The sequence below is a fragment of the Esox lucius genome, chromosome 18, assembly GCF_011004845.1.
Source record: "Esox lucius isolate fEsoLuc1 chromosome 18, fEsoLuc1.pri, whole genome shotgun sequence".
Classification (NCBI taxonomy): Eukaryota; Metazoa; Chordata; class Actinopteri; order Esociformes; family Esocidae; genus Esox; species Esox lucius.
Window position 1 is genome coordinate 6,212,793 of NC_047586.1, and position 23,784 is coordinate 6,236,576.

Below are 23,784 nucleotides of genomic sequence, written 5' to 3' on the forward strand. Positions count from 1 at the left end.
TCATGGGCAAACCAAACATGCTCCTAAATTAATGACGCTTTTGTCATTTTACCAAACAAAGTAGCCTACGTCACCCAGGTATTAATTAGACAATCAGTTTATTTTTAAGCCGCTGTACAGTCCTAACTGTAAATTCCCCTATGATGAAATTAAATGTTACAGCATTGCAAACAAACCAGCCATTGAGTCCACAGCCCAGGTTGATTCAAGCACACCGTAGCTCAGAACCAAACGGCATTCTATTCCCTATGTTGAATTACTTTTGACCAATGCCAAGTGCACTGGTAAGTGAAGAGGGTACCGTTAATGAGACATGCCATGTTTACTCGTGCCAATAAATCAAGGGCCGGTGCACTTGAGACAGATTGGGTATTTAGTTGCCAAGAGACTCTGTGATAGATTCACAAACGGCACCCTATTACCTTGGTAGTAAACTACTTTTGACCAGGACCCATTGGGATAATTTAAAAAGTAGTGCACTATTTTCCCGCTGTCATTTAGAAGACACTCGGCTCTTTCACAATTCAAGGATAGTTCCCTCGATATTGAAAGACGGCAGTCAACACAGAAAATACGTCCTCTTAGTTCTGAAAGACAAAGTCCATCACCTTTGTTTTAGAGATGGATCTTAATTCCCTAAAAGTTAACCCAAATACCTCTGAACATTGGTTAATTGACAACTGTCTGATTTAAATTGATACCATACCAAAATATGTAAATGTGTAAATCCATTGGCACTTATTGTATTTACACATTGGAATGACTGACCTCAAATCGATTCTCTGGTTCTTTCATTAAGTCAATTAGACATGCAAGTGTAATACAGACGGTTCTGACGTTTATTTCCCTCAACACTGTTACACTCAGAGTGTTTCTCTCATACACAGACAACATATTTAAATTGCATAGTTGTTCATTTAGCAGTGCATAATTAGCTTTCTAACAAGTGTAGTGTGCCCAGAAATACATTAATTAACAATGTAGAATAGCTAAATTGGTGACAGTAAAAAAATATACAAATAGAAACAACTCAGTACCAAAACAAATACTTGTACAAAACTAAATAATTTAGAATAAATATTAATCATAGTCTATACACTATTCAAGTTTATACAAATTCAACATTGAAAGTACATTAGGAAAATAATACAATTCACACACGAGTGGTTTACTGGGCCCAGGATCAGACTTGACAACCCCAATATCTGTTCCCTTTCGTTTCCCAGTGGGTTTGCTAAAAGGCCATGTTACACTACTGTCATCAAACTGTGCTCCCAATGCATCCCTCTGAGCCTGGGTAGTGAATTCAGTAGCGAAGAAAGGCGCCATTTAGAGCCCCGCTGTGAGTCAGTGGTGGTAGGACTACATCTTTCCCCAGAAGTCCTTCCTCATCTGGGCTCGGCCCAGAACCTCTGAGGCCCTGGAGCAGGACGCCGTGGACCTGGACGAGATCTGGGACATCCTGTCGTCTGTGGGATCACCAAGGGTCAGGGGTTGGAGGTCAGAGGTTAGTCAGGTATGGGAGAGTGATCAGCATTTTCCAAATACATACACTCTCTTCCACAGAATGAAATGTGTAACAAGGAGTAGTTGTATTTATGTCATAAGCAATTTATTTTGCAAAATCACAGTTGTCTATTCAGGTCATTACTAAGACTTTTCATCTGTATTCCACTGATCAGGATGGGGTTTTCCACCTGATTCATTCTTGCGTTATTGAGGCCAGTATGATACAGTTCTCTGATTTTTGTACAAAGCACCTGTACCTGTGGTAAGTAAGAATGTGTAACACAGATTATTTCCCCCCTGGCAAGTGAGCCGTTTTCTCTACTCGACCAAGCATACATTTCTTTGGTGAGATGGTTGGGAAGTCTCTGCATGCATGTGGGGCTACCGTTAAATAACTTGCCATCGCACCACAAAAATGTATTGGACAAACAGCAGATATCAGACGCGCTCACAAGACTTGCTAGTACTAGAGATACCAAGGGCTTAGTCTGACTTGGGTAAAACTGATTTTGACCACCGTGCCCCATGTTCATGGAACGCCCTGCAGAATACACTTGAGTTCAAAGCATTGGCGTCTATAAGGCTGTTAAAAGTTCTGACACAAGAAGTTTTTACAGTGAACTGTGATCACTTAACGTATGTGTGCTTTCTATCTATGTGTTTTTTCTGTTCTTCCTCTCTCTCTCTCTCTCTCTCTCTCTCTCTCATACATATATAGAGAGAGCTCTTACAGATCTTCAATATTGCTGTAATACGGGCTCAGCTGCAAAAGAGACCTTGGTCTCAGCTTAATTTCCCTGTATAAATAAAGGCTAAATGGAGAAAAAAAAAATACTTTGCTGTTACATTACCTTCATCATCAGACCCACAGCCACCATTAGGACACAGCAGTAGCTCTGACGTCCTAAGGCCTAAATTACCTACAAGAGATAAGAGGGGGGAAAAGGCTAATATTAATTAAAATATAACTGTGAGTTTCTATAGTACACACACCGTTATGCAGATACTACATATTGTGTTGAAATGCACTGTCAGTAACAGTTTCATAGAGGGGACAAGGATATTCCCTATGTTACATAACGGTTTCAGAACCCGGAAACAACCTGTTGCCTCATCAGTGCAGTTCATCAATCTGCTGGGTATCAGGTGTCCCCAGGTTAGGTGTCGGCCTGTTATACTTACAACACACCTTAAGGCCCGTTGTTCAGGGGTAAAAGTGAAGGGTGAGTAATGAGAGGAAGGGCGGCAAAGAAGAGAAGAGGTGCAGGACTCTGGAGAGATGGGGGAAATTCCCAACTTCCATACTCTGGCTTCAAATTGTAAACCTTTTTGTCTTGAGGTGAAAGACTATTGCCAGGAACTACAATACTGGACAATATCCGGGCTATCAGGAAGGACAAAAACCTGGTTCGATCCAGGTATATATTATGTAAGCAGTAGCCTGGTGCCAGATCTGTTTGAAACTGCACCACGTCCTTTACAAACCAAGACAGCCCTTACAGATCCAAGACCAGGCAGTAATTCAACAGATACAATATGCTGAGAACTCGAATTACTTCTCAGACTTCCAGGCACAGCTGTCTCAGCAGCTACAGACAGAGAGAAGACCACCCCTCCCCACAGAGACTGACTGACTGACCTATATAGAGCGGAAACCTGACACACATCCATCGTTAACGGTAAGTGACGCTGTCACAGTTCTGCAATTCTACTGTAAATGTCATGAAATGGCTTTGATGAGGAAGGATGCAGCTCTTTGAACAGGAGATGATGTCGCCTCACAGAGTTTGAACTGTTCCAGGTGAAGCATCCCTACACGACAGAAATGTAAAAGAGGACAGGTGCACCAAAAATCAAAGCCACTTATTTTTTCAGATTCATTGCTGAGGCCGTGTCGTAACTGCAAATGAGAAGTGATTTTCAAATGGCTTACCGAGTTTAAATAAAAGGTGAAATAAAACGAATGAAAAGAACAAACAAAATGCACACCCAACAGGTACATGCCCAGTCCAATCATCTCTTAAAGACGCACCACGATGAGTTACGAATCATGATGACAACTACTTCATTCTGTAAGATCACCCCCACAGAATGGTCACTTTCTAAAAACAACTTTTCATATCTAATGTCCCATCTTATATACATTGAGTAATTGCCTGGGAACAAGGTTAGAGAAAGACAGTATAAAATAACCACAGTTTTGGGCCCTAAGGTTATTCACGAAATACAGTCAAGAGGCCGTTACTAAGAGACGAAGTTAGGAGGGCACCGTTGTGTTGGAACTCCGGGTCTCTGAGCGTCCCCTGGATGCGGTTGACCGGTGGAGGGGCGGCTATCTGGGGTTGTCCAGTAGTTGCGGGTTTATGAGACATTTTGGTCCGGGGTGGGGGATCGGGGGGGTTTTCCTGTGAGGTCACCCCCAACCGGGAGTCCTCTCTCAGGGGCAGGGGGTCCTTAGTGGACAACCCTGCTGCAGGAGGGGACTGCAGCTGGCTCTGCTTCTCAACCTGATAAAGGAGAAATCAGGGTAACTGACCAGGGCTGAGGCACCTATACCACAGGTCTATTTCCCCAAACAGCATGAAAAGACATACATCTATACAACATAAGAGCAAATTTTGATTATTATCAGTAGAACCGCTAGCAAATATCAATGAATCATATGTATTTGCAAAATGTCAGCAATTGTGTGGGAACACCTTTAAGACTTTCGAAAAGCATTCCAGGGGACTACCTGGTTGAGAGAATTCCAAGAGTGTGCAAAGCTGTCATCAAGGCAAAGGATGGCTACTTGGTAGAATCTACAATATGAAATGTACTTGGAAAATGTTTGGTCGCTACATGATTCCATGTGTTATTACATAGTTACGATTTCTTCACTATTATTCTACAATGGGGAAAATAGTAAAAATACAGAAACAGCCTTGAATGAGTATGTGTGTCTAAACTCTTGACTGGTACTGTATATTCTCACCAATGAGAAGAACTGCCAACACAATCTCACATATACAGCTCTGGAACAAATTAAGAGACCACTGCAAAATTATCAGTTTCTCAGGTTTTACTATTCATAGGTATGTGTTTAAGTAAAATTGACATTTTAATTTTATTCTATAAACTACTGACAACATCACTCCCAAATTCCAAATACAAATATCGTCATTTAGAGTATTTGTAGAAAACAACAACTGGTCAAAATAACCAACAAATATGCATTGTTTTCAGACCTCAAATAAAGCAAAGAAAACAAATTCATATACATTTTTCAACAAAAAAAGTTCAGAAATCAATATTTGGTGGAATAACACAGCTTTCATGTGTCTTGGCATTGCTGTTGGGTGACTTTATGCCACTCCTGGCACACAAAAGTAGCTCTGCTTTGTTGATGGCTTGACCATCAACCATCCATCTTCCTCTTGATCAAATTCCAGAGGTTTTCAGTAGGGTTCAGGTCTGGAGATTGGGCTGGCCTTCACAGGGTCTTGATCTGGAGTTTCTCTATCCACACCTTGATTGACCTGGCTGTGTGGCATGGAGCATTGTCCTGCTGGAAAAAACAAGTCTCAGAGTTGGGGAACATTGTCAGAGCAGGAGGAAGCAGGTGTTCTTCCAAGATAACCTTGTGCTTGGCTTGATTCATGCGTCCATCACAATGACAAATCTGCCTGATTCCAGCCTTGGTGAAGCATCCCCAGATCATCCACCAAATTTCAAAGTGGGTACGAGACACTGTTGCTTGTAGGCCTCTCCAGGTCTACGTCTAACCAGGTGTTGGGCAAAGCTGAAAATTTTACTTGTCCGAGAAGATGACCTTACTCCATTCCTCTACGGTCCAATATTTATGGTCTTTTGCAAACTTCAGCCTGGCTCTTCTTTGCTTCTCATTGATGAAGGGCTTTTTTCTAGCTTTGCACGACTTCAGCCCTGCCCCTTGGAGCCTGTTTCGAACCATCTTCGCTATGCACTTCACTCCAGCTGCTATTTGCCATTCTTTTTGTAGGTCACTTGATGTCATTCTACGGTTGTTGAGTGACATTTGAATGAGTTGACGGTCATCTCGGTCAGTGGACAGTTGTTTTCGCCCTCTACCAGTATGTAGCTTTGTTGTCCCCAATGTCTGTTACTTGACCTTGATCTTATTCACCGCCATCTTTGAAATGTTCAGGATGGAAGCAACCTGACGCTCACTGTATATCTCTGCCAGCAAAGACAGAATGGAACCCTTCTTTTCCTCACTCAAAGCTTCTCTTTTCAACACCTATGTAATCCTGAATCTTTTTTTTTTCTATTCAAATTACCTTTGAGGTACTACTTGCACTGTTTTTGCCATCCAGCTGGTCCTATTGCAAGAGGATAGTGATGACCACAGCAGTGGTTTTTATACTTTTATAATTCCTCATTAAATTAGATTTGGTTCAGGTAATCACCTAATCAGTACCTCATTAAGTAAAATGAGGTGTGCCTGTCTTGGAATTGAACAGACACTGGAATGGAAGGGCAACATGTAGAGATGCTGATTTAAGACTGATTTAGGAGTGGTCTCTTAATTCTTTCCAGAGCTGTATTAGTACCTGCAATTAGTACCTGTGTTGGTGCTCCTTTCTGGGAGGACAGCGACAAATGTTTAAAGGGTGGACTGGGTTTTCCCAGCGGCGCTTCACTTCTCACATTTCTGTCACCACCCTTGATTTTGGGAGGAGACACCAGAATGGCTCCACCTAACAGACAAGAGGAAATGTTATCAGATAACCACAAAAAGTATTACATTACATACATAACACAGGGTTTGATTAAAGATTTTTAACTGTTGCTAATGAGATATATTTTCCTACTCAACTATGTTGTTTAGTTGCTCAAGGAACCATCAAATTACACATCTATAAAACGATTAAGCTCTTTTACATTTAAAAAAAAGTTTTTTGTATTCGGTGAACCATTATGTGATTGTGAACACAAAAAATGTGTAGGCTGAAAAATGGAGCTGTTAGCCTAAGATGAGAGTGATTCTCTATAGTAATAGTGAAACTGCCACTCGGCACATGTTGAATAGAGGTAATCAAGTGAGTTATCTGTAAAAAGGGTTTGGAACTGTGAAATCGGTGCGTTCTGGTACCAGTGGCAGTAGCAGTCAGGTCATTGTGTGTTCTGGTACCAGTGGCTGGAGTAGTCAGGTCATTGTGTGTTCTGGTACCAGTGGCTGGAGTAGTCAGGTCGTGGTGTGTTCTGGTACCAGTGGCTGTAGTAGTCAGGTCGTGGTGTGTTCTGGTACCAGTGGCTGTAGTAGTCAGGTCGTGGTGTGTTCTGGTACCAGTGGCTGGAGTAGTCAGGTCGTGGTGTGTTCTGGTACCAGTGGTTGGAGTAGTCAGGTCGTGGTGTGTTCTGGTACCAGTGGCTGGAGTAGTCAGGTCGTGGTGTGTTCTGGTACCAGTGGCTGGAGTAGTCAGGTCGTGGTGTGTTCTGGTACCAGTGGCTGGAGTAGTCAGGTCGTGGTGTGTTCTGGTACCAGTGGCTGGAGTAGTCAGGTCGTGGTGTGTTCTCTGAACCGTGGCGATCCGGTACAGTGTGGGAGTGGGCATTCTGCCACCCTCTACAGGGCTGTGGAAGCCGTCTGAAGACGACGCACTGCCCTGCTCCTGCAGCATCTGTCTGGAACACACACACACAGCAGACAGACACATACACACACACACACACACACACAGAGACAGAGACACACACACACAGAGACAGAGACACACACACACAGAGACACACACACACAGAGACAGAGACATATACACACACACAGAGACAGAGACACACACACACAGAGACAGAGACACACACACACACAGAGACAGAGACACACACACACACAGAGACAGAGACACACACACACAGAGACAGAGACACACACACACAGAGACAGAGACACACACACACACAGAGACAGAGACACACACACACAGAGACAGAGACACACACACACAGAGACAGAGACACACACACACAGAGACACACACACACACAGAGACAGACAGACACATACACAAACACACAGAGACACAAACATACAGCAGACAGACACATACACACACACACACACAGAGACAGACAGAGACAGAGACAGACGGACACACACACACACACACAGAGACAGACACAGATCAGGGACGTGTTTAATCAACATGCAGTGCTAGATAACCCCTCTGTGGTCTGAAAAATGTCATGAAAAATGTAACTGAATATTGAACTAAAAGATGATTATGACCATGTCCAATATGCATAAAAACATTTAATAAAGAAGACACTTTATTACACTCAGCCACTCAGACAACCAACAGACAACCAACAGACAACCAACAGGTAACCACATACTCGTTCTGCCTCTCCTTCCCCTCAACTTTATCCTCTGCTTCCTTCTCCTTTTCTTCTTCCTCCCTATCTTCTGTTCTCTTTCTGTCCTTCCTCTGCGACATGCCCGCATTCTCCTCCCAGGCCAGTTTTCTCTGTACGGGGGGGGCTCCCGTGTCGAGGTGGCGGGAGGGGCCCGCAGTGTCCCCGGCCCCCTTGACCGAGCTCCTTCTGCTGGACCCGGGGGTGATGGAGGCAGGGTGTCCCGATATGGAGCTGGAACTGCCCTCCACACTGTGAAGCCGGTGTACAGAAGGACAGAACAGGGAGGACAGAGATGGAGAGCTGGTACTTGATAAGCCTGTTGTAGACCAATGGCAACAGCATGTCTAAAGACCTGCTAACTGAACATTTAAAAAGCAATATGAAAATGTTTGACAATGGCCGTCTGCAAGACACCCAAAATGTCCCTAGCACGTCCACATCTAGCTCTGCAGTCAATAAATTCATTCAAACATTTCAACCTAAGGATGTTGAACCCACCTGCCAAACAAATGACCTCTGGGAGACTAACTGGTTATACACATTTAACCCATTAAGTGGCAATGCTCCCTCACCTGGCGAGGTCCAGGCCCTGGACGGTAGGGCTGCTGCCGCTGTCGTCCTCCCCGTCCCCAGACACTGTCCCTGGGGTGAGGTTGGACGACGAGGGGGTTGAGGCCTCCCATAGCTGGTTTTGATCTGACAGGATCTGGTTGAGGTGAAGGCGGGAGAAGTGGGTTCCCCAGGCCCTCCGTTTGTAAGCATCCGCTTTCTCACGGAGCTCACGCACCTGCGAGGAACACATCGGTCCCGGTCAGAACATAAACAAAAAATGGATCAGCAGTACAAGCGTTTCAAGCACAGCAGCGCCATGGCGGAGAGCAGGACAGTTCTGGTGTCTTCAGAAGCGGAACCATTTGTTTTATTGCAGCCTCACTGTCAACACGGTGATAGAGATCTCACAGTCAGGGCTCTGTGAGTGAAAGCGTGGCATGATAAGGATCTTAATGTAGCTGTGAGACAGCGAGGGTGTGAGAGGCACTGAACTGTCGTCAGTAGCTTCTAGACATCCACACAGTTGTAGAGTTTGACTCAGAAGCAGACACGAGCCTTGCAGGGTCTCCCCTGACAGGTCTACGTAATGTTCTCCTCGGCCCGTCTGATCCATTGCCATTTCTGACTCATAGTCTTAAGGAGGCGCTGTGCATAGGATCATTTCAAACTTATGCACTGCAATTGGAAATGTCAATGATATGTCTGCACTATTCTTCCAAAAGATCACTTACACAGCTGTATTTTTTTACTGTCTGTGATATGTACAGTGGATAGAAAAAGTCTACACACCCCTGTTAAAATGCCAGGTTTTTGTGATGTATAAATCATGTCAGGACTTTTTCCACCTTTAATGTGACCCATGACATCACAAGAACCTGGCATTTTAACAGGGGTCTGTAGACTTTTTATATACACTGCATATGAAATTTATGTGACGTATCTATTTGAATTTATTTATTTCCTTAACAGGCCATCTACTCATATAATCTTCACCTGGCAAAGCCAGATGGGTTCCCCTTGAGTTTTCTTGGACTGACAGACTGAGGTATGGACTGACAGACTGAGGTATGGACTGACAGACTGAGGTATGGATAGACAGACTGAGGTATGGACTGACAGACTGAGGTATGGACTGACAGACTGAAGTATGGAGTGACAGACTGAGGTATGGACTGCCAGACTGAGGCATGGACTGATAGCCAGCAGGACTTTAAAGAGATCAACTGAACTCAGTTTTCATTCAATTCTACTGAAAATCATCTTCAACTGAAAGACAAACAAATAGGCCTTTCTTCACTCATTTCCTGCATTGACTAAATCTACTGAGAGGAGAAAAGGCGTTTGAGCCCTATCTTGGGGTCAGAGATTAGAACTTTGTATCTCTGTAGCCCAACAAATGGTCTCGTACATACAACTCTGTTTCCAAAACAGTTGGGATGATATATAAAATGTAAGGAAAAACTGAATGATGTCCAAATCATTTCAACTCTATATATATATATATATATATATATACTTCCAAAAACCACTGTCTGTGAACACAGTACGTCTCTGCACCCACAAATGCAAGTTAAAACTATACCATGTAAAGAAGAAACCAGATATAAACAAGATCCAGAAACACTGCTGCCTTCCCTGGGTCCAAGCTCATTAAAGATGGACTAAGGCGAAGTGGAAAACTATCCTGTAGTCTGACAACCCAAAATCTGAAACTATTTTTGGGAATCATGGACACCACGTCCTTCGGACTAAAGAGGAGAGGAACCATCTGGCTTGTTATCAGTGCACAGTTCAAAAGTCAGCATCCGTGATGGTATGGGGACATAGCATGTGTGACTTGCACATCTGTGAAGTCACCATTAATGCTGAACAATATATACAGGTTTTGGAGCAACATGCGCTGCCATCCAAATGCCTCTTCTTCAGGGAAGGCTATGCTTATTTCAGCAAGACAATCCAAAACCACATTCTGCACGTATTACAACAGTATGGCTCTGTACTAAAAGAGTCAGGGTGCTAACTGACCTGCCTGCAGTCCAGACCTGTCACCCACTGAAAACATTTGGCGCATTATGAAATTAAAACAATGACAAAAAAGACCCTGACATGTTGAGCAGCTGCAAGCGTGTATAAAGCAGGAATGGGAATACATTCCACTTTCAAAACTACAGCAGTTGGTCTCCTCAGTTCCTAAACTACTTACAGAGTATTGTAAAAAGAAGAGATGCAACACAGTGGTAAACATGCACCTGTTCCAACTTTTTTTTTAAATGTGTTGCTGGTATCAAAATGGGCATTTGATATGTTGTTGCCTTTGTTCTATTTTCAATGAAATACAGGGATAAATTATTTGCACATCATTGCATTCTGTTTTAATTTGCTTCACACAGCGACTTGCCTTTTTTGGAAACAGGTGGTTGTATTTCACTACTCTCTTTACAACGCCACTGCCAATGTTGTTTCGCAATGCTCAGACGCAGGTTATATTTAGTCCATTTCCTTTAAGTTTCTGTTTCGTTATAAGGAAACGCAAAAACCAGTCAGCATATTCAGGTTGAACGGAAAGAAAAACGCTGCCTCTGCTGACTCAACCGACACTGCCTGAAACACACACACACACACACACACACACACACACGGTTTAACATTAAAGCCACCCTTTAGAGTAATAATCAAAAGTGTATATTTCAAGTCCTTTCTGAAACTCTTAATAATGGGGGGGGGGGGGGGGGGGGGGGGTGTAAGACAGAATGCCAGCATTCACAAGAAAGAGGAAATAGTCATGATAGTCATCAGCACGAAGACCATAAAGCTATGCCAGGGGTATACTAGAAAGCAGGCTCGTCGAATTAGCGTAACGTTGGCAAACAGCCAGAAATGACCGCTCTTCTGGTTCATTAAGAACCGTTAAACACAAGACGTGTTTCTTGGGACGTTGGGTCATTTTGACCATGCACACGACAGGGCCCCCTACACACCCGAGAAAATAGCCCTACAGGTTCAGGCCAATCGACGGGCCTGGCTTTGTAGGCCGCCCCTCAGGCAGACCGGGCAGGCAGACCGGGCCGGGCCACGTTACCTCATGAAACCAAAAGTGATTATCGTGACCCTCACCATCCTGTAACAGAGAAAGGATTAAAGAGACCCGATATCAGCCGCATCAATGAACTCAGTCTCCACTAATAACGCCCACGCCCACGACCACACCCACCTCCTGTCCCCCCGAGGTCGCCCTCATCCAAGCTCCGTCCTTATAGGTGTAGTTCAGTGGAGGGCGGAAGTTGGAGCGGTACTCCGTTTTCATCTTCCTGGGTAGACGGAGGGAAGGACACAGGGACATAATTAGGATAATTAGCACCCAGTACCTCTTCTCCTTGAAGACTGGAAAAGCCCAGGGAGGTTCACTGCGCACACTGTTGCCTAGCACTGCAGTGGGCATCGGCATGTCTGAATCAGAAAACATTAGAAGGCCGGCGGTCAGCCACAAACCCTGCTGCCGTTCGTTTGGAGACGTTCCATGTAATACTGTGTCTATTACATGGACAGAACTACACCAATCAACACGAGTCGCCATTTTTGGCTGGTTCCCCTTACCTCTACCGCTTCTCTGGTCGGGACGGGGTGGGCGAGGTGAGCAGAGAGGGGGCACTTTCTACTAACTGCCCTCATCCCAACCAGAATAACATCTTCAAGAGCGTTCTGGGGGTAGCCCAGTCTGGATAGAAAACAATAGGCGCGGGACTTTCAGCGGGATTTCTGAGTTCCTGGAGAGCTTCTGACATCATCCTATACCTGACTTCAGAACCCTCATCTCACCTGTGGGGATGAGGCACCTTCTGGGAGCTTTGTAACTTCACTTCCTGTTGTAACATTCCATTTTCTCTCGGCCGCTCATGAGACTGCGGAACCGGAATGTTGTCCTGCATGTCACCGTAGGTTCTCTCTTTCTGTTCCCTTTTGTTCTTCCTCCTGCCCTGATGAATGACGCAAGCACAAAATACAGCAATTAATTCAGAGCGTCTCCACCGAAATGGCACCCTATTCCCTAATTAGTCCTACTGTACCTGGTTAGAAACAGTGCCCTTATGTATGTTGGGTTTAGGGGGCCATTTGGGACCTAGCACAAGCAAGTCAGAACCATGGAACATGGCGAGTACCCTCAGCATGTACACTCCAGTCTGGTTTGTGTTTAATGTCACACGCAGAGCACATCACCATAACTGTTCCACCTGCTTCCATTGTATGAGTGTTTGGAACTGGAAGTTCTGCTTGTGCACTGCATTCCTGGGTTTTCTGAGAGGTTCATACGTAGATGGAGAAACCCTTGAGATCATATCTTTCTATATCTCGCCTAGAGATCAGTTTAAAAAAGAAGTCTGTGCCAAGTATCCCATCAGTTTCTTTTTCTAAATGCAAAGACACCATTAAAGATTTTGTAAATGATGTCATTGAGGCCTAATCTTGGCACACACAATCCTGACACTGTCAACACTACAATTTGTAGCAATGATCAAGCCGTGTTTTGTATTGAGTAGTACCTTCACGGTTTTCTCAGGTGAGACTTTCTCTCTCCGGGACAGAGGCACCGGGTCTTCCTCCACATTTCGACGTCGACGTGGTCCTCTGGATGGGGGAGTCGCCTTGAAGTTTCTGCTGTACTCAGTCTCCATCACCCCCGGGTTGGACTTGAAGGGAGGGATGGCCCGGTTGCTGGTGTACAGCATCTGGACAAAGTCGGCGCATCAAATACTCTGTGAATTGTGGACAATTCATACAGCAGCTCGTAGTTGATTCACACTGCAACTTGATGGTGAACACTGTTCACCCGCTGTTGATTCACACTGCAACTTTGCTACCACCAACTGGCTGTTTGAGTGAAACACATCTCTTTTTTTCGAAGCTTTGACAGATAGCTGACCATGCACCTGAAACTGGGGTGCATACTTACCAGCAATCAAAGGTATAAAAAGGAGCACTGCAGTTCTATTTTATTAATTTGCGTGCAAGTGAGAGCCGCACTCTGTGACCAGAACTTGCTTTATATGGGTGTTATAAAGGTATTATCCAAGTGTTTGGCTTTTGAGAATGTATGCAAAGCTTTAATCGTTTAAACATTTCACCCATAGAAGAGTGTACTAAGCCATACCTGTTCAGCAGCCAGCAGCGGGGAGGCGTGGCCAGCTACCGGTGTCTTCCACTGGAACTGATTCCCGTACTCTGATTTGTGTAGTCCAGGCCTCTTTCCTGAGGGCTTCAGACCCGCCTTCCTCCTCAAAACGTGCTGAACCTGAAAGGCCACATATTATTACCACACGTGTGGTTCCTGCACATCACCTGTCCACAGATTAGTAATTACCACGTAACACATCCTACGTCAGGGCTTCTCCAAACCGTCTGTAGGTTTTAACTCCAAGCCTGTTCCTGGAGAATTACTTTCCTGTAGGTTTTAACTTCAAACCTGTTCTTGGAGAGTAACCTTCCGATAGGTTTTAACTCCTAACCTGTGCCTGGAGAGTTATCCACCTGTAGGTTTTAACTCTAAACCTGTTCCTGGAGAGTTACCTTCCTGTAGGTTTTAACTCCAACCCTGTTCCCAGAGAGTTAACTTCATATAGATTTTAACTAAATAGCTACTGTCCAGTAGATTTTCTTTGCTCCACCTAGCACACCTGTTTCTAATAATTCGCTGGTTGAAAACATGAATCAGCTTAGTAAATACTAGGGATGGATTAAAAGCGTTGGAAGATTAGCTACCAAATCGATAATATAAGTAATCATTCCCACCCCATTGAAAGCTGACTCCTGTCTCTCTACAGCAGCTATCGGACTTCGGGTCTGTTTCTGGACCTGAGGAACAGCAGAGTCTGGATACAGTGTGGTTGGGCCTTGTTGGTGGTCTCCTGTGGGTCCATTTGGGCGACCCCCAGGGGCCAGAGGGGTCTGGGCTCTCTCCTGGGTAGGGGGGCCAGATCTGGGGTTCTCATCCCGTCTCTGCTGGGTCTCTGTGGTGGTGGGGTTCCATTGGAAGGAGCTGGAAACTTGTGGTGCATGGGTCGAGGGCACCTTCCTCTTGGACAGAAACTGAGGCTCACGACTGATACCTGTTGTGATAGAAGTTAAAGAGAAGACAAAATAAGTTGTGCAAATGCAAAACATAAATACATACAAGAGCATTTTTAAAGGCATTAAAGAGTTAGAAGCAAAATATAGCAGCAGAAGAATCAGTCTTTTGAATTTATTAGGCCACAATCAGAGTAGGCACTGTGAACTTACCCAATTGGTCAGAGCGAAGTCCAGCCAATCGCATTCTTCGCTGAGGAGAGGCACTTCTGGACCGCACTACCCGCCCTTTATATTTATTTTGGTATTCACTAATGCCCTGCGCATGTGAGAATAACAAGATTAGGACGTATAATATATATACGCACAGGTTCATAAACTGGGTGGTTCGAAATGACTGATTTTCACTGTTGTAATTGCGTTGGTAACAGGTTTATAGGTCATTCGGTCGTTTATATGGTACCAACGTGCTTATACGGCCCCTGATATTTAGGCCACATTGTGTGCTTTATAATAGGTACTACAATATTTTGGTACACTGTCTATTTACATCAAACCAGTTCGCCATTGCATGATTTCTGGTTTACATGGGCAAACATTGGTAGTTGAATATAATAACAATTCAACATAGCAGCAATTATGTCATTTAGCTAACCATCTCGTTAATATTGCTAAACATAATCCAGATTATTCTAAATCCTGTCTATCTAGCGGTTGTGAGAAAATGTACGAGTAGATCATCAGCGTTCGATCGCTGTGGTTTATCGTCTACGCGAACACACTAGCCTCTTATCGCGTATCTCCTAACTGACCTAAATACTAGCCTACTACTGTACTCTTTGCGTGAAAACGTAACCATGTAAAGAAAAACAAAAGGGGCTATATGGTTTATGTTCACCCGACTATCGCCTACCTGCAATCGTAGATAATCTCAATCAACACGGCACATAGTGCAAAATAAAGAATGTTGCCATGTCTGTAGCAATCAAAACCTGGTTTTACCTACTTGCGGTGACGTAGATACCTGACGTCGAGTTCAAAACAGAGACAGCCAACTGTTGCATTTCTACTTTATTCAATAAAAGTGAAATTGTTTACCTTAAAGTCTACTGGCATTTTTGCACTGCAGACGTATACAGGAACTAGGTCTGTATGTTTTATTTTTCAGCAAACCGCAAATTGTTGAAAGTTAAAGATACTTCTGCAAGGATGTTGTTATACAGCAGCCACTTCGCGTTGCCTTGGTGAAGGTGGTCAACGTTCAAAAACGCGCATGCGTCGTGAGGCCAATCGTTCGAACGATTTGTGGAACATGGTGGAAACCAAAGCCGTGTTTTTCAAAAAGTTTTTAGATCGGCCGCCATGTCAACGAGGTTTATCTCGAAATCTCGGTGGTGTAATAATACGAGAATGTAGGTAAAACATGCACATTATACTTTCACTTAACATCTTCGTGCTTTTTAAACCAATCAGAAATGCTCAAACCGGAAGCGTTACTTATCACTTAGCAATAACGTAGGAGGAGAAAGTGTCGGTGAACGTTCAGACACGTCCCAACTATCATATAAATATCATATAATTTAAAAAAAATCTCTAAATTGGATTCTCTGTAAAAAATAAATAAAAATCGGACATAGGTCCGGTTATGTCACTGCGACACTTAAATGTGCAGTGGTTTAATCTTTCCAGAAGGGGGCGGTACACCCATTCGATAATTACATTAAGCATCAGTAATTTTGAAATAGATAAGGTTTACTTGTCAATAATGCCACTCCTGTTACCACAACACTGATATTTACATATAGTTAAGACTCCTTGCCTTCCTTTACTGTTGACCAACCTTTGAGCAATCTCATTAGATCTTTTGACTTATCAAAGTCAAGTCAGATCTCTTTCACACACACACACACACACACAATGCTCCGAGTCTGTTGGGATGACCAAAGCTCAGCAACACAGCAGGTCTCATTCCCACATAAAGACTTAAAGCAAACACACACAAACCGCACATATTGATTTGCATACCATCACGCACTCCAAGAAACTCACAGAGAAAAAAACACCCTCATGTTAAATATATTGTGCTTGCATGTGTTGCTCTATTTGTGTTATAAACTAACTGGGACTGTTCCTTCATTACATGACAACATCAAAAACCAAACGGCTAACCCCCCAACCCCCCCCCCCCCCCCCCCCCCCCCCACACACACACACACATACACCCACTATCATACAGACACACACTCAAACTGACATTCACCTGTTAATTTACAGCTGAATAGAATTTTCACCTGCTGTTCCCCAGCTCCTGTAATCCATAAGGCTGTTAAACAAGAACACACACACACTACTTAGACTGCAATATGCACACATACGCCCATCCACACACAACACATGCACACAAGCTTGTTGACACTTTGACACTCCCATGGCGTCTTTTACTTTTCATTATATCCTGTTATTTATTTACTTTTTCCTGATGCCTAGTCACTTTACCCCCACTTTTATTACTAATGCGCAGTGACCTCATATCCTTGAACACGGGAGAGAATATAGTCATGATTGTCATTATTCATGGTATATTTAGGCAGTAAGGCACAAAGGGGGTGGAATGTATGACCACCATAACATAGATAATGTCTGATCTAATGCATTATGCAATGCAGAATGCATGGATACAGCCAGAAAGCACAAAGGTGCATTATTGGTATTATTAACTAGTTACCAATTGAATTCGAATATCAAAATATGACTGATGTATGTCATGCTCTGATGTATGATCTTATGTACCAGTACTTCCAGTCAATTATTCCTTTTGTATTCCTTTTGTTACTATGTTCTATATTTTTGTCATACTTTTCTCCCCCTAAATTTTGGACAAGGAGGAGGTAGAAGTAGATTATGTTTACACAGCTTATTAACAGTAAGTAATTAGAGAGAGAACACACTATTTATGCAGGCAGTCTGTAACCAGGCAACACAGCCTTTGATGTATCTCAGAGAGGGAAAGGTGAGAGAGAGACTTGTCTTGTTTCATAGGCTAGAACTGCTTCCACTTTGACCCCCTCGGACGCTGAAACAAACACACACGTACATGCTGTCGCTCTCTGTCTCAATTTCAACTCATTAAAAGGCATTATTGGCAAGTGAAAAAAGCTTTTGTTTTTTTTACAAACCAAAGCTAGTGAAAAGTAAAAGCAGTATAATGAATAATAAAAGTGATTTGAACTTAAACAATACACACTAAACAATAAAAAATGTTTTGAATATTATGTTATAAGCAATGTACAGTGTTGTAGATATGTGCTAAGTAAGTCTCTATCCCTCTGCATGTCTCTATGTCCTTTCTCTCTCTATCTCTCTGTGGTACATGAGAGTGTATACCAAACTTATTTTTGTTGTATTTATATATGTAATTAATAGGTAATTAACAACAATGATATGATATTCTACCAACTAATATGCAAAGAATGTGAAAGAAAAATTAATTATTTAAAGGAAGGAATAAACTGATAATATTGTGCCTCTAGGAGTCTGATGGTTATTTTTATGTTTTGTGCTAATGCATTCAGACGGTCTGATGGGTGGTTTAACCTTTAAAACACAACAAGCAGAAGAAGAATCATCAACATAATGTTCTCTCATTACAACCCTCTATACTCATGTTGTACAATGTGGACATCACTGAAATGGTAATAACACTGGCTAGGAAGCGTTAATGTGGGGAGAACAATGGATTCCCAAATTTATTTGCGTTTGTAGGACACACTCACACACAAAATGGGGGAGGATAGCGAGGGAGGGGGTTGAATTGGACCCATGAAAGGGAACACTGAGATTTGCTTCATTAACGCATATCTGACCTCAATCTCTGGGTAGATGGAGGAAGAGGAGGGTGAGCAATGCTCGTCGGTGCCATAGTGGCTCGAGTACATCTTGTCTCACCGCTAAGGGCCTCCTAAGGGCCGACATACAAAACCACACTATGGATTTCCCCTGAAAGCCTGTATTTAAAGCCGTGTGACACCATTTACATTTTCCCTCTTCCTCCCTGTTATCTATCCGCTACCTCAGAGTGAACAGTTGCAAAGGAGGTGAACGGACAGCTGTCTCTATATCCTGGTCACGACACACTGGGTAGTGCTTATTGGCCCAGAAATTCCAGGGGTGGAGGGGGGAGTGGTTAACAGGGATTTCTTTGATTTATTGTGCTCTAGTGACTCCCTCAGGCTAGCCGAGTGCCTGCAGGCTAAAATTAGGTCGTTAGTTCTGCGATTGTGTTTTCCCCACACCTTCCAGGCTAAAAGACATCTAAATACAGAAAGATGACACATACAGTGCTTTCATAAAGTCAGCTTATCATGTGCCTTTTACACCGTCTAGATGCTCTACCATAAAGATGATTGTCTTTCTGGCAGGTTGTCCAATCTCTGCACAGAAACTAAAGCTGTGTAAGAGTAGCCATTATTTTCTTGCTCACCTTCCTGACCAAGGCCCTCCTTGCCTGGTTAGTTACTTAGTTTGGCTGGACATCGAGTTCTAGGAAGTGTCTAGGGTGGTTCCAAACATATTCAATTTCACAATGATGGAGGCCATTGTGCTCTTGAAAAATGTCAATGCTGTAGTCATTTTTTATAATCTTTCGCAGATCTGTGCGTCAATGCAACTCGATCTCGGAGGTCTACATTGGGGTTCTCGCAGGAGATATTTAAATTTTTCATTTTATAAAAACTTTTAGTGTTTTTAATCTGATGGTAAGGGGCATTAGGTATAGATTGATGGAAAAATATATACATATTTAATCAATTACAAATTTGTTCCCCACATTTAATTAATTGTAATCAATTACAAACAAGAAATGTGGAGAAAGTGAAGGAGTCTTTCTGAAAGCACTGTGTTTTATTTAGCCCAACAACTGTGTGTCTGTTTGTGTCTGTGTGTACATGTGCATCTGGTGCCTCCCTGTTCTTATACTTCTGTTCCTTCACCCGCCACACTTCGTGTCACCCTACTGTCAGTACATTATCATGGCTCTACCAGAAGCTTCTTGGTATCTTGTTTCCCAACACACATTTCCTCTTTCAAGATCCTCTCCTGCTGTGTGACAGGAAGTGTCCAGGCTTCAGCCCTCAGTTCACTCCACCCCCCCCTTTTTCCCCTCCCTGTCCAGCCGGCGGTTGATTGGTTGGTGGCTGTGGCCGACCGACTCTGTGTCCTGTCCCTCAGGGAAGACGAGGCCTGTCGAGGAGCACTACTAATCAGCTACATTCCAGAACACTCCGGAAGATGAAGGACAAATAGCATTTTCCTTCATTAATTCATGGACTGCAATTGGCCTCTCAGCTGTGTTTGATGGCCTGCTGGTCTGTTACCACTTGAATAAACCTCTAAGACTGAAGCAACTGTGTGGTATAAAATATAATTCTTTACAAATGCTTTTCCAAAGGCAAAGTCTCAGATCAGTTTCCTAAATCACTAATCACACCAATAATATCCATAGGACCTATGCGATCTGGGATCAGGACAGTTTTACTGACCAGATCTTGGGACATAGATCTGGTTTTACTAACCAGATATGGGACCAGAATGGAGTTGTATTAACCAGATCTTGGGACCAAGATAGAGTTTTGCTAACCAGATCTGGGACCAAGGTGGAGTTTTGCTAACCAGATCTGGGACCAAGACAGTTTTACTAACCAGATCTTGGGACCAAGATAGAGTTTTGCTAACCAGATCTGGGACCAAGATATAGTTTTACTAACCAGATCTTGGGACCAAGATAGAGTTTTGCTAACCAGATCTGGGGACATAGATCTGGTTTTACTAACCAGATATGGGACCAGAATAGAGTTGTACTAACCAGATCTGGGACCAAGACAGTTTTGCTAATCAGATCTGGGACCAAGATATAGTTTTACTAACCAGATCTTGGGACCAAAATAGAGTTTTACTAACCAGATATTGGGACCAGTGGCAATTTTATATGTAAAAAATTGGTGGGGCACAAAACATTTCAAAATATAGGATATATACCAGTAAAACTACAAAACTCCCTCTTCCTACTGATGTGTTTATTTACACATTAACAAACAGCGTGGCTCCACCAAACACTTTAAACGACAGAGCGGCTTGCTTCTACCAGGTGTTGAAGTACACATACTGAAGAGAGAGAGGCGCTGTGTTGGTTACTCGTCGGCCTGGCTCGTCCGTTCCATCGTGAATGGTAGCAGCCCATTCATCAGTTTGCTTCTGCATATTCTGGCATAAGAAAGAAAAAAGGTTCCAGCAGCTCCAGAAAGGGTTGGCCCTGGACTTTTTCTGAGAGGCTGTATGCCTCACTAATGGTGGCCTCATCCCATCCTGGTTGTGTGCGTATGTCCTCCATACACAGGAGCAGCGCAGCGCGGTTTTCCCAAACTGCACTGACAGTTCTATTCCACCGTGATTTACATGGGACATCAGTTGTCTCATCAAATTATGTCTCGTCCACTTGCTTGGCTATCTCCTCCCTGTACACTTCATACATACAGTCTAACAGTTTGTTTTGTACAGTGCTAGATCTCGCTTTGAAGATGGGCTGAGCGTCATAGTTCCTCTGATGTCTCATATTCCCCTCACACATTGTCTTGAAAATGCATCAGAATATTCCAGGATTCAGGGAGTCCACCGACTCGTCATGCCCCCGCAGTGCGGTTTCACATTTTCCACACAGTTTAATACATGTTATGATCTGACTGAGAACGTACCTGTTTGCCTCCACCTGTTTGTTATGCTGCTCAATGGAGCACCTGTAAGCACTGTCAACTTGGGCTGTGACATTTACCCTTCCAAGTAAGCCCAATACCACAGCATTGTCCAGATGACTCCCGCTGCTCTCATGTTTTGCAATCCTCTCAGAAATTTTTTTCAAATCTTTGTAACCCGTCCTTGACCAAGTACCATCCCCACCAAATAGCAGACATGGAAAACAGAAGAGTGCCGTCTTTTGTAGGCTAACCGTTTGGTATGCTAACCACTTTTTCTTCAAAACTACTCCACGTTAAAGCCGCAGTTACTTTTTACTAAGTTTCTCCTCCAAATCAAGGATTTCAAACCGGTGCTCGAGTATGAAATCCACTTTATTCACTTTCTCAAGTTATTTGGTTTTTGTGAAGCTAACAAGCTAGCTAAGACAATCTACCCTCCTCGCTCTTGTTGCCAACTAATGTTGGTGCCAGACGGACAAACAGCCAATCAGGTCTGAAATAGGAAATTACGCTGTAGTGGGGCTACCGGCTGTCAGCCCAACTTGGCATAAAATTTGTGTGATCTAGATTGATCAAACTAATATTCTGAGCATGCGTATTGGACCAAAAGACCAAGTCAAGAATATTCTGAGCATTGTGAGAGAGGGGCTAGCCCCACCTTCACGCTTAGCCTATGGCCTACTACTGCGAACTCGAATCGGCAGAATGCAGTCAGAAGCAGCAAGGCAGGAACCAATGAACATTAAATAAAATCCTAACACAAATTATATGCAATTTAGGAAGATGCTATATTCATAGTTAATAAATTATAGGAAGTAATCTTTGAGAAATAAAATGTTGTTGCAGTTCTTTCGGTTGACAACAGGTGGGGCTGTCCCTACTGACCAGTCGCCCCTGCTTGGGACCAGGATAGAGTTTTACTAACCAGATCTGGAACAAGGATGGAGTTGTACTAACCAGATTTAATTACCCTGTCACCAGGGAGCAGTACCAATACAGCATAGCTCTCTTTCTCAACAATAAAGACAGAGCAGGAACGTCTTTGTTGGTGTCTTAAGGTAGAGCAGGAACTCACTGTTGGCATCTTAAAGGGGACAGAGGAAAATTCATGGGAGCATTGTCTATTCTTAGTAATGTCTTCCTTCCGGGGTGGAGCCTCGATGAACTCTCTTTTGTCTTCATGACATTTGTGCCGCATCATCTACTTCTAGCCTGTGTCATAAAGTCTCCCTATGACCTATGTAGTGTACTGCTTCTGAACAGAGCCCATCAACAGTAGTGCACTAGATAGACAATGGGGTGGCGATTCTTACACAAAGTCCACTCCTTCTACGCACCTGAAAGATAGCCAAGAAAATGTTTACAGAGAATTTGCGAGTGATGAGAAAGAGCGAGGCCATTCCCTTATTTCGGTACTTCTCCATTGTGAAAGCAGTCAAAGAGCTATTTATGACTGTGAGAGACTGTGACCATTAATTAAAAAGACAGGAAACCTTGTGTAATGCTGAAAAACAAAACCTGGTGGAATATCACACAACTAATTAGATCAATTGGCAACAGGACGGTAACATGATTGGGTATTTATCGATCATTCCAGAGAGAATGGGCCTGTCCGAAGTGAGGATGGGGAGGGGTTCCCCAATCTGAAAGACTGCGAGAAAATAGTGCCACAATTCATAAACGATGTATTACAATGCAAAAATTTAAAAGAGCTATATCATCATCTATGGTGAACAATATCATTAAAGGATTCTGAGAATCTGGAGTAATCTCTCTACATAAGGGAGAAGGGCAAAAACCAATATTGGATGGCTGTGATCTTTGGGCCCTCAGACAGCAATGCATTAGACAGACACGATTTTGCAGTGGACATCTCTGCATGGGTTCAGGAACACTTCCGAAAACCACTGCCTGTGAACACAGTACATCACTGCATCCACAAATGCAAGTTGAAACTCCATGCAAAGATGAAAATACACACATAAACAACATCCACAAATGCCAGTGGTCTCTGGGCCAGAGCTCATTTTAGATGGACTGATTAATGAAAATCCGAGATTATTTTCTGGGAATCATGGACGCTGTGACCTCCGGGCTAAAGATGAGAGGAATCATCTGGCTTGTTACACAGTGCAAAAGCCAGCATCCATGATCATATGGGTGTGCATTAGTTCACATGGCATGGGTGGCTTGCACTTCTGTGAAAGCACCAATGCTGAACAAAATATACTGGATTTGGAGGACGAACACCATTCTGCACGTATCACAACAGCATGGCTCTGTAGTAAGAGTCCGGGTGCTAAATTGGCATGCCTGCAGATCAGACCTGTCCGGTATTGTAAACAATTGGCGCAAAATAAAGCAAAGGAGACACAGAACTGTTGAGCAGCTGCAATCCCATATCAAGCAAGTAAGGGTAAGGGTTAGGGTTCAAAATCAAAACTACAGCAATCGGTCTCCTCAGTTCCCAAATGAGTGTTGTTATAAGAAGAGTTAAAACAACACAGTGGTAAACATGCCCCTGTCCCAACTTTTTTGA

At 43.4% G+C, this 23,784-nt stretch overlaps 1 protein-coding gene across 7 annotated transcripts; it reads right to left on the reverse strand.

The window, feature by feature from the left end:
- Positions 1–816: 816 nt before the first annotated feature.
- mdm1 (Mdm1 nuclear protein) lies at positions 817–16,783 on the reverse strand. 7 transcript variants are annotated; one of them, XM_034287994.1, is made up of 15 exons: positions 16,760–16,783; positions 14,713–14,818; positions 14,224–14,540; positions 13,586–13,726; positions 12,978–13,163; positions 12,256–12,413; positions 11,651–11,747; positions 11,519–11,557; positions 8,460–8,674; positions 7,867–8,136; positions 6,701–7,155; positions 6,094–6,227; positions 3,779–4,016; positions 2,361–2,429; positions 817–1,469 (listed from the first exon to the last, which is right to left on the reverse strand). In XM_034287994.1, exons 2-15 carry the CDS (start codon positions 14,744–14,746, stop codon positions 1,363–1,365), a joined length of 2,460 nt encoding a protein of 819 aa, XP_034143885.1. In that variant the 5' UTR covers positions 14,747–14,818; positions 16,760–16,783; the 3' UTR covers positions 817–1,362. The 7 variants fall into 7 exon arrangements, with proteins under 7 accessions (XP_034143885.1, XP_034143881.1, XP_034143879.1 ...); XM_034287990.1 differs by lacking the exon at positions 16,760–16,783 and adding an exon at positions 15,598–15,923 and having other exon boundaries at positions 14,287–14,540; XM_034287988.1 differs by lacking the exon at positions 16,760–16,783 and adding an exon at positions 15,598–15,922.
- Between the last annotated feature and the right edge of the window lie 7,001 nt (positions 16,784–23,784).

Bases quoted from the DNA above. Each gene is read 5' to 3' on its own strand.
- mdm1 (XM_034287988.1), bottom strand. The intron at 12,414-12,977 runs GTACTACTCAAT...GTCATTCATCAG, and splicing joins CACCTGAGAAAACCGTGAAG to GGCAGGAGGAAGAACAAAAG. The intron at 8,675-11,518 runs GTAACGTGGCCC...TGTTCCTCGCAG, and splicing joins ATCACTTTTGGTTTCATGAG to GTGCGTGAGCTCCGTGAGAA.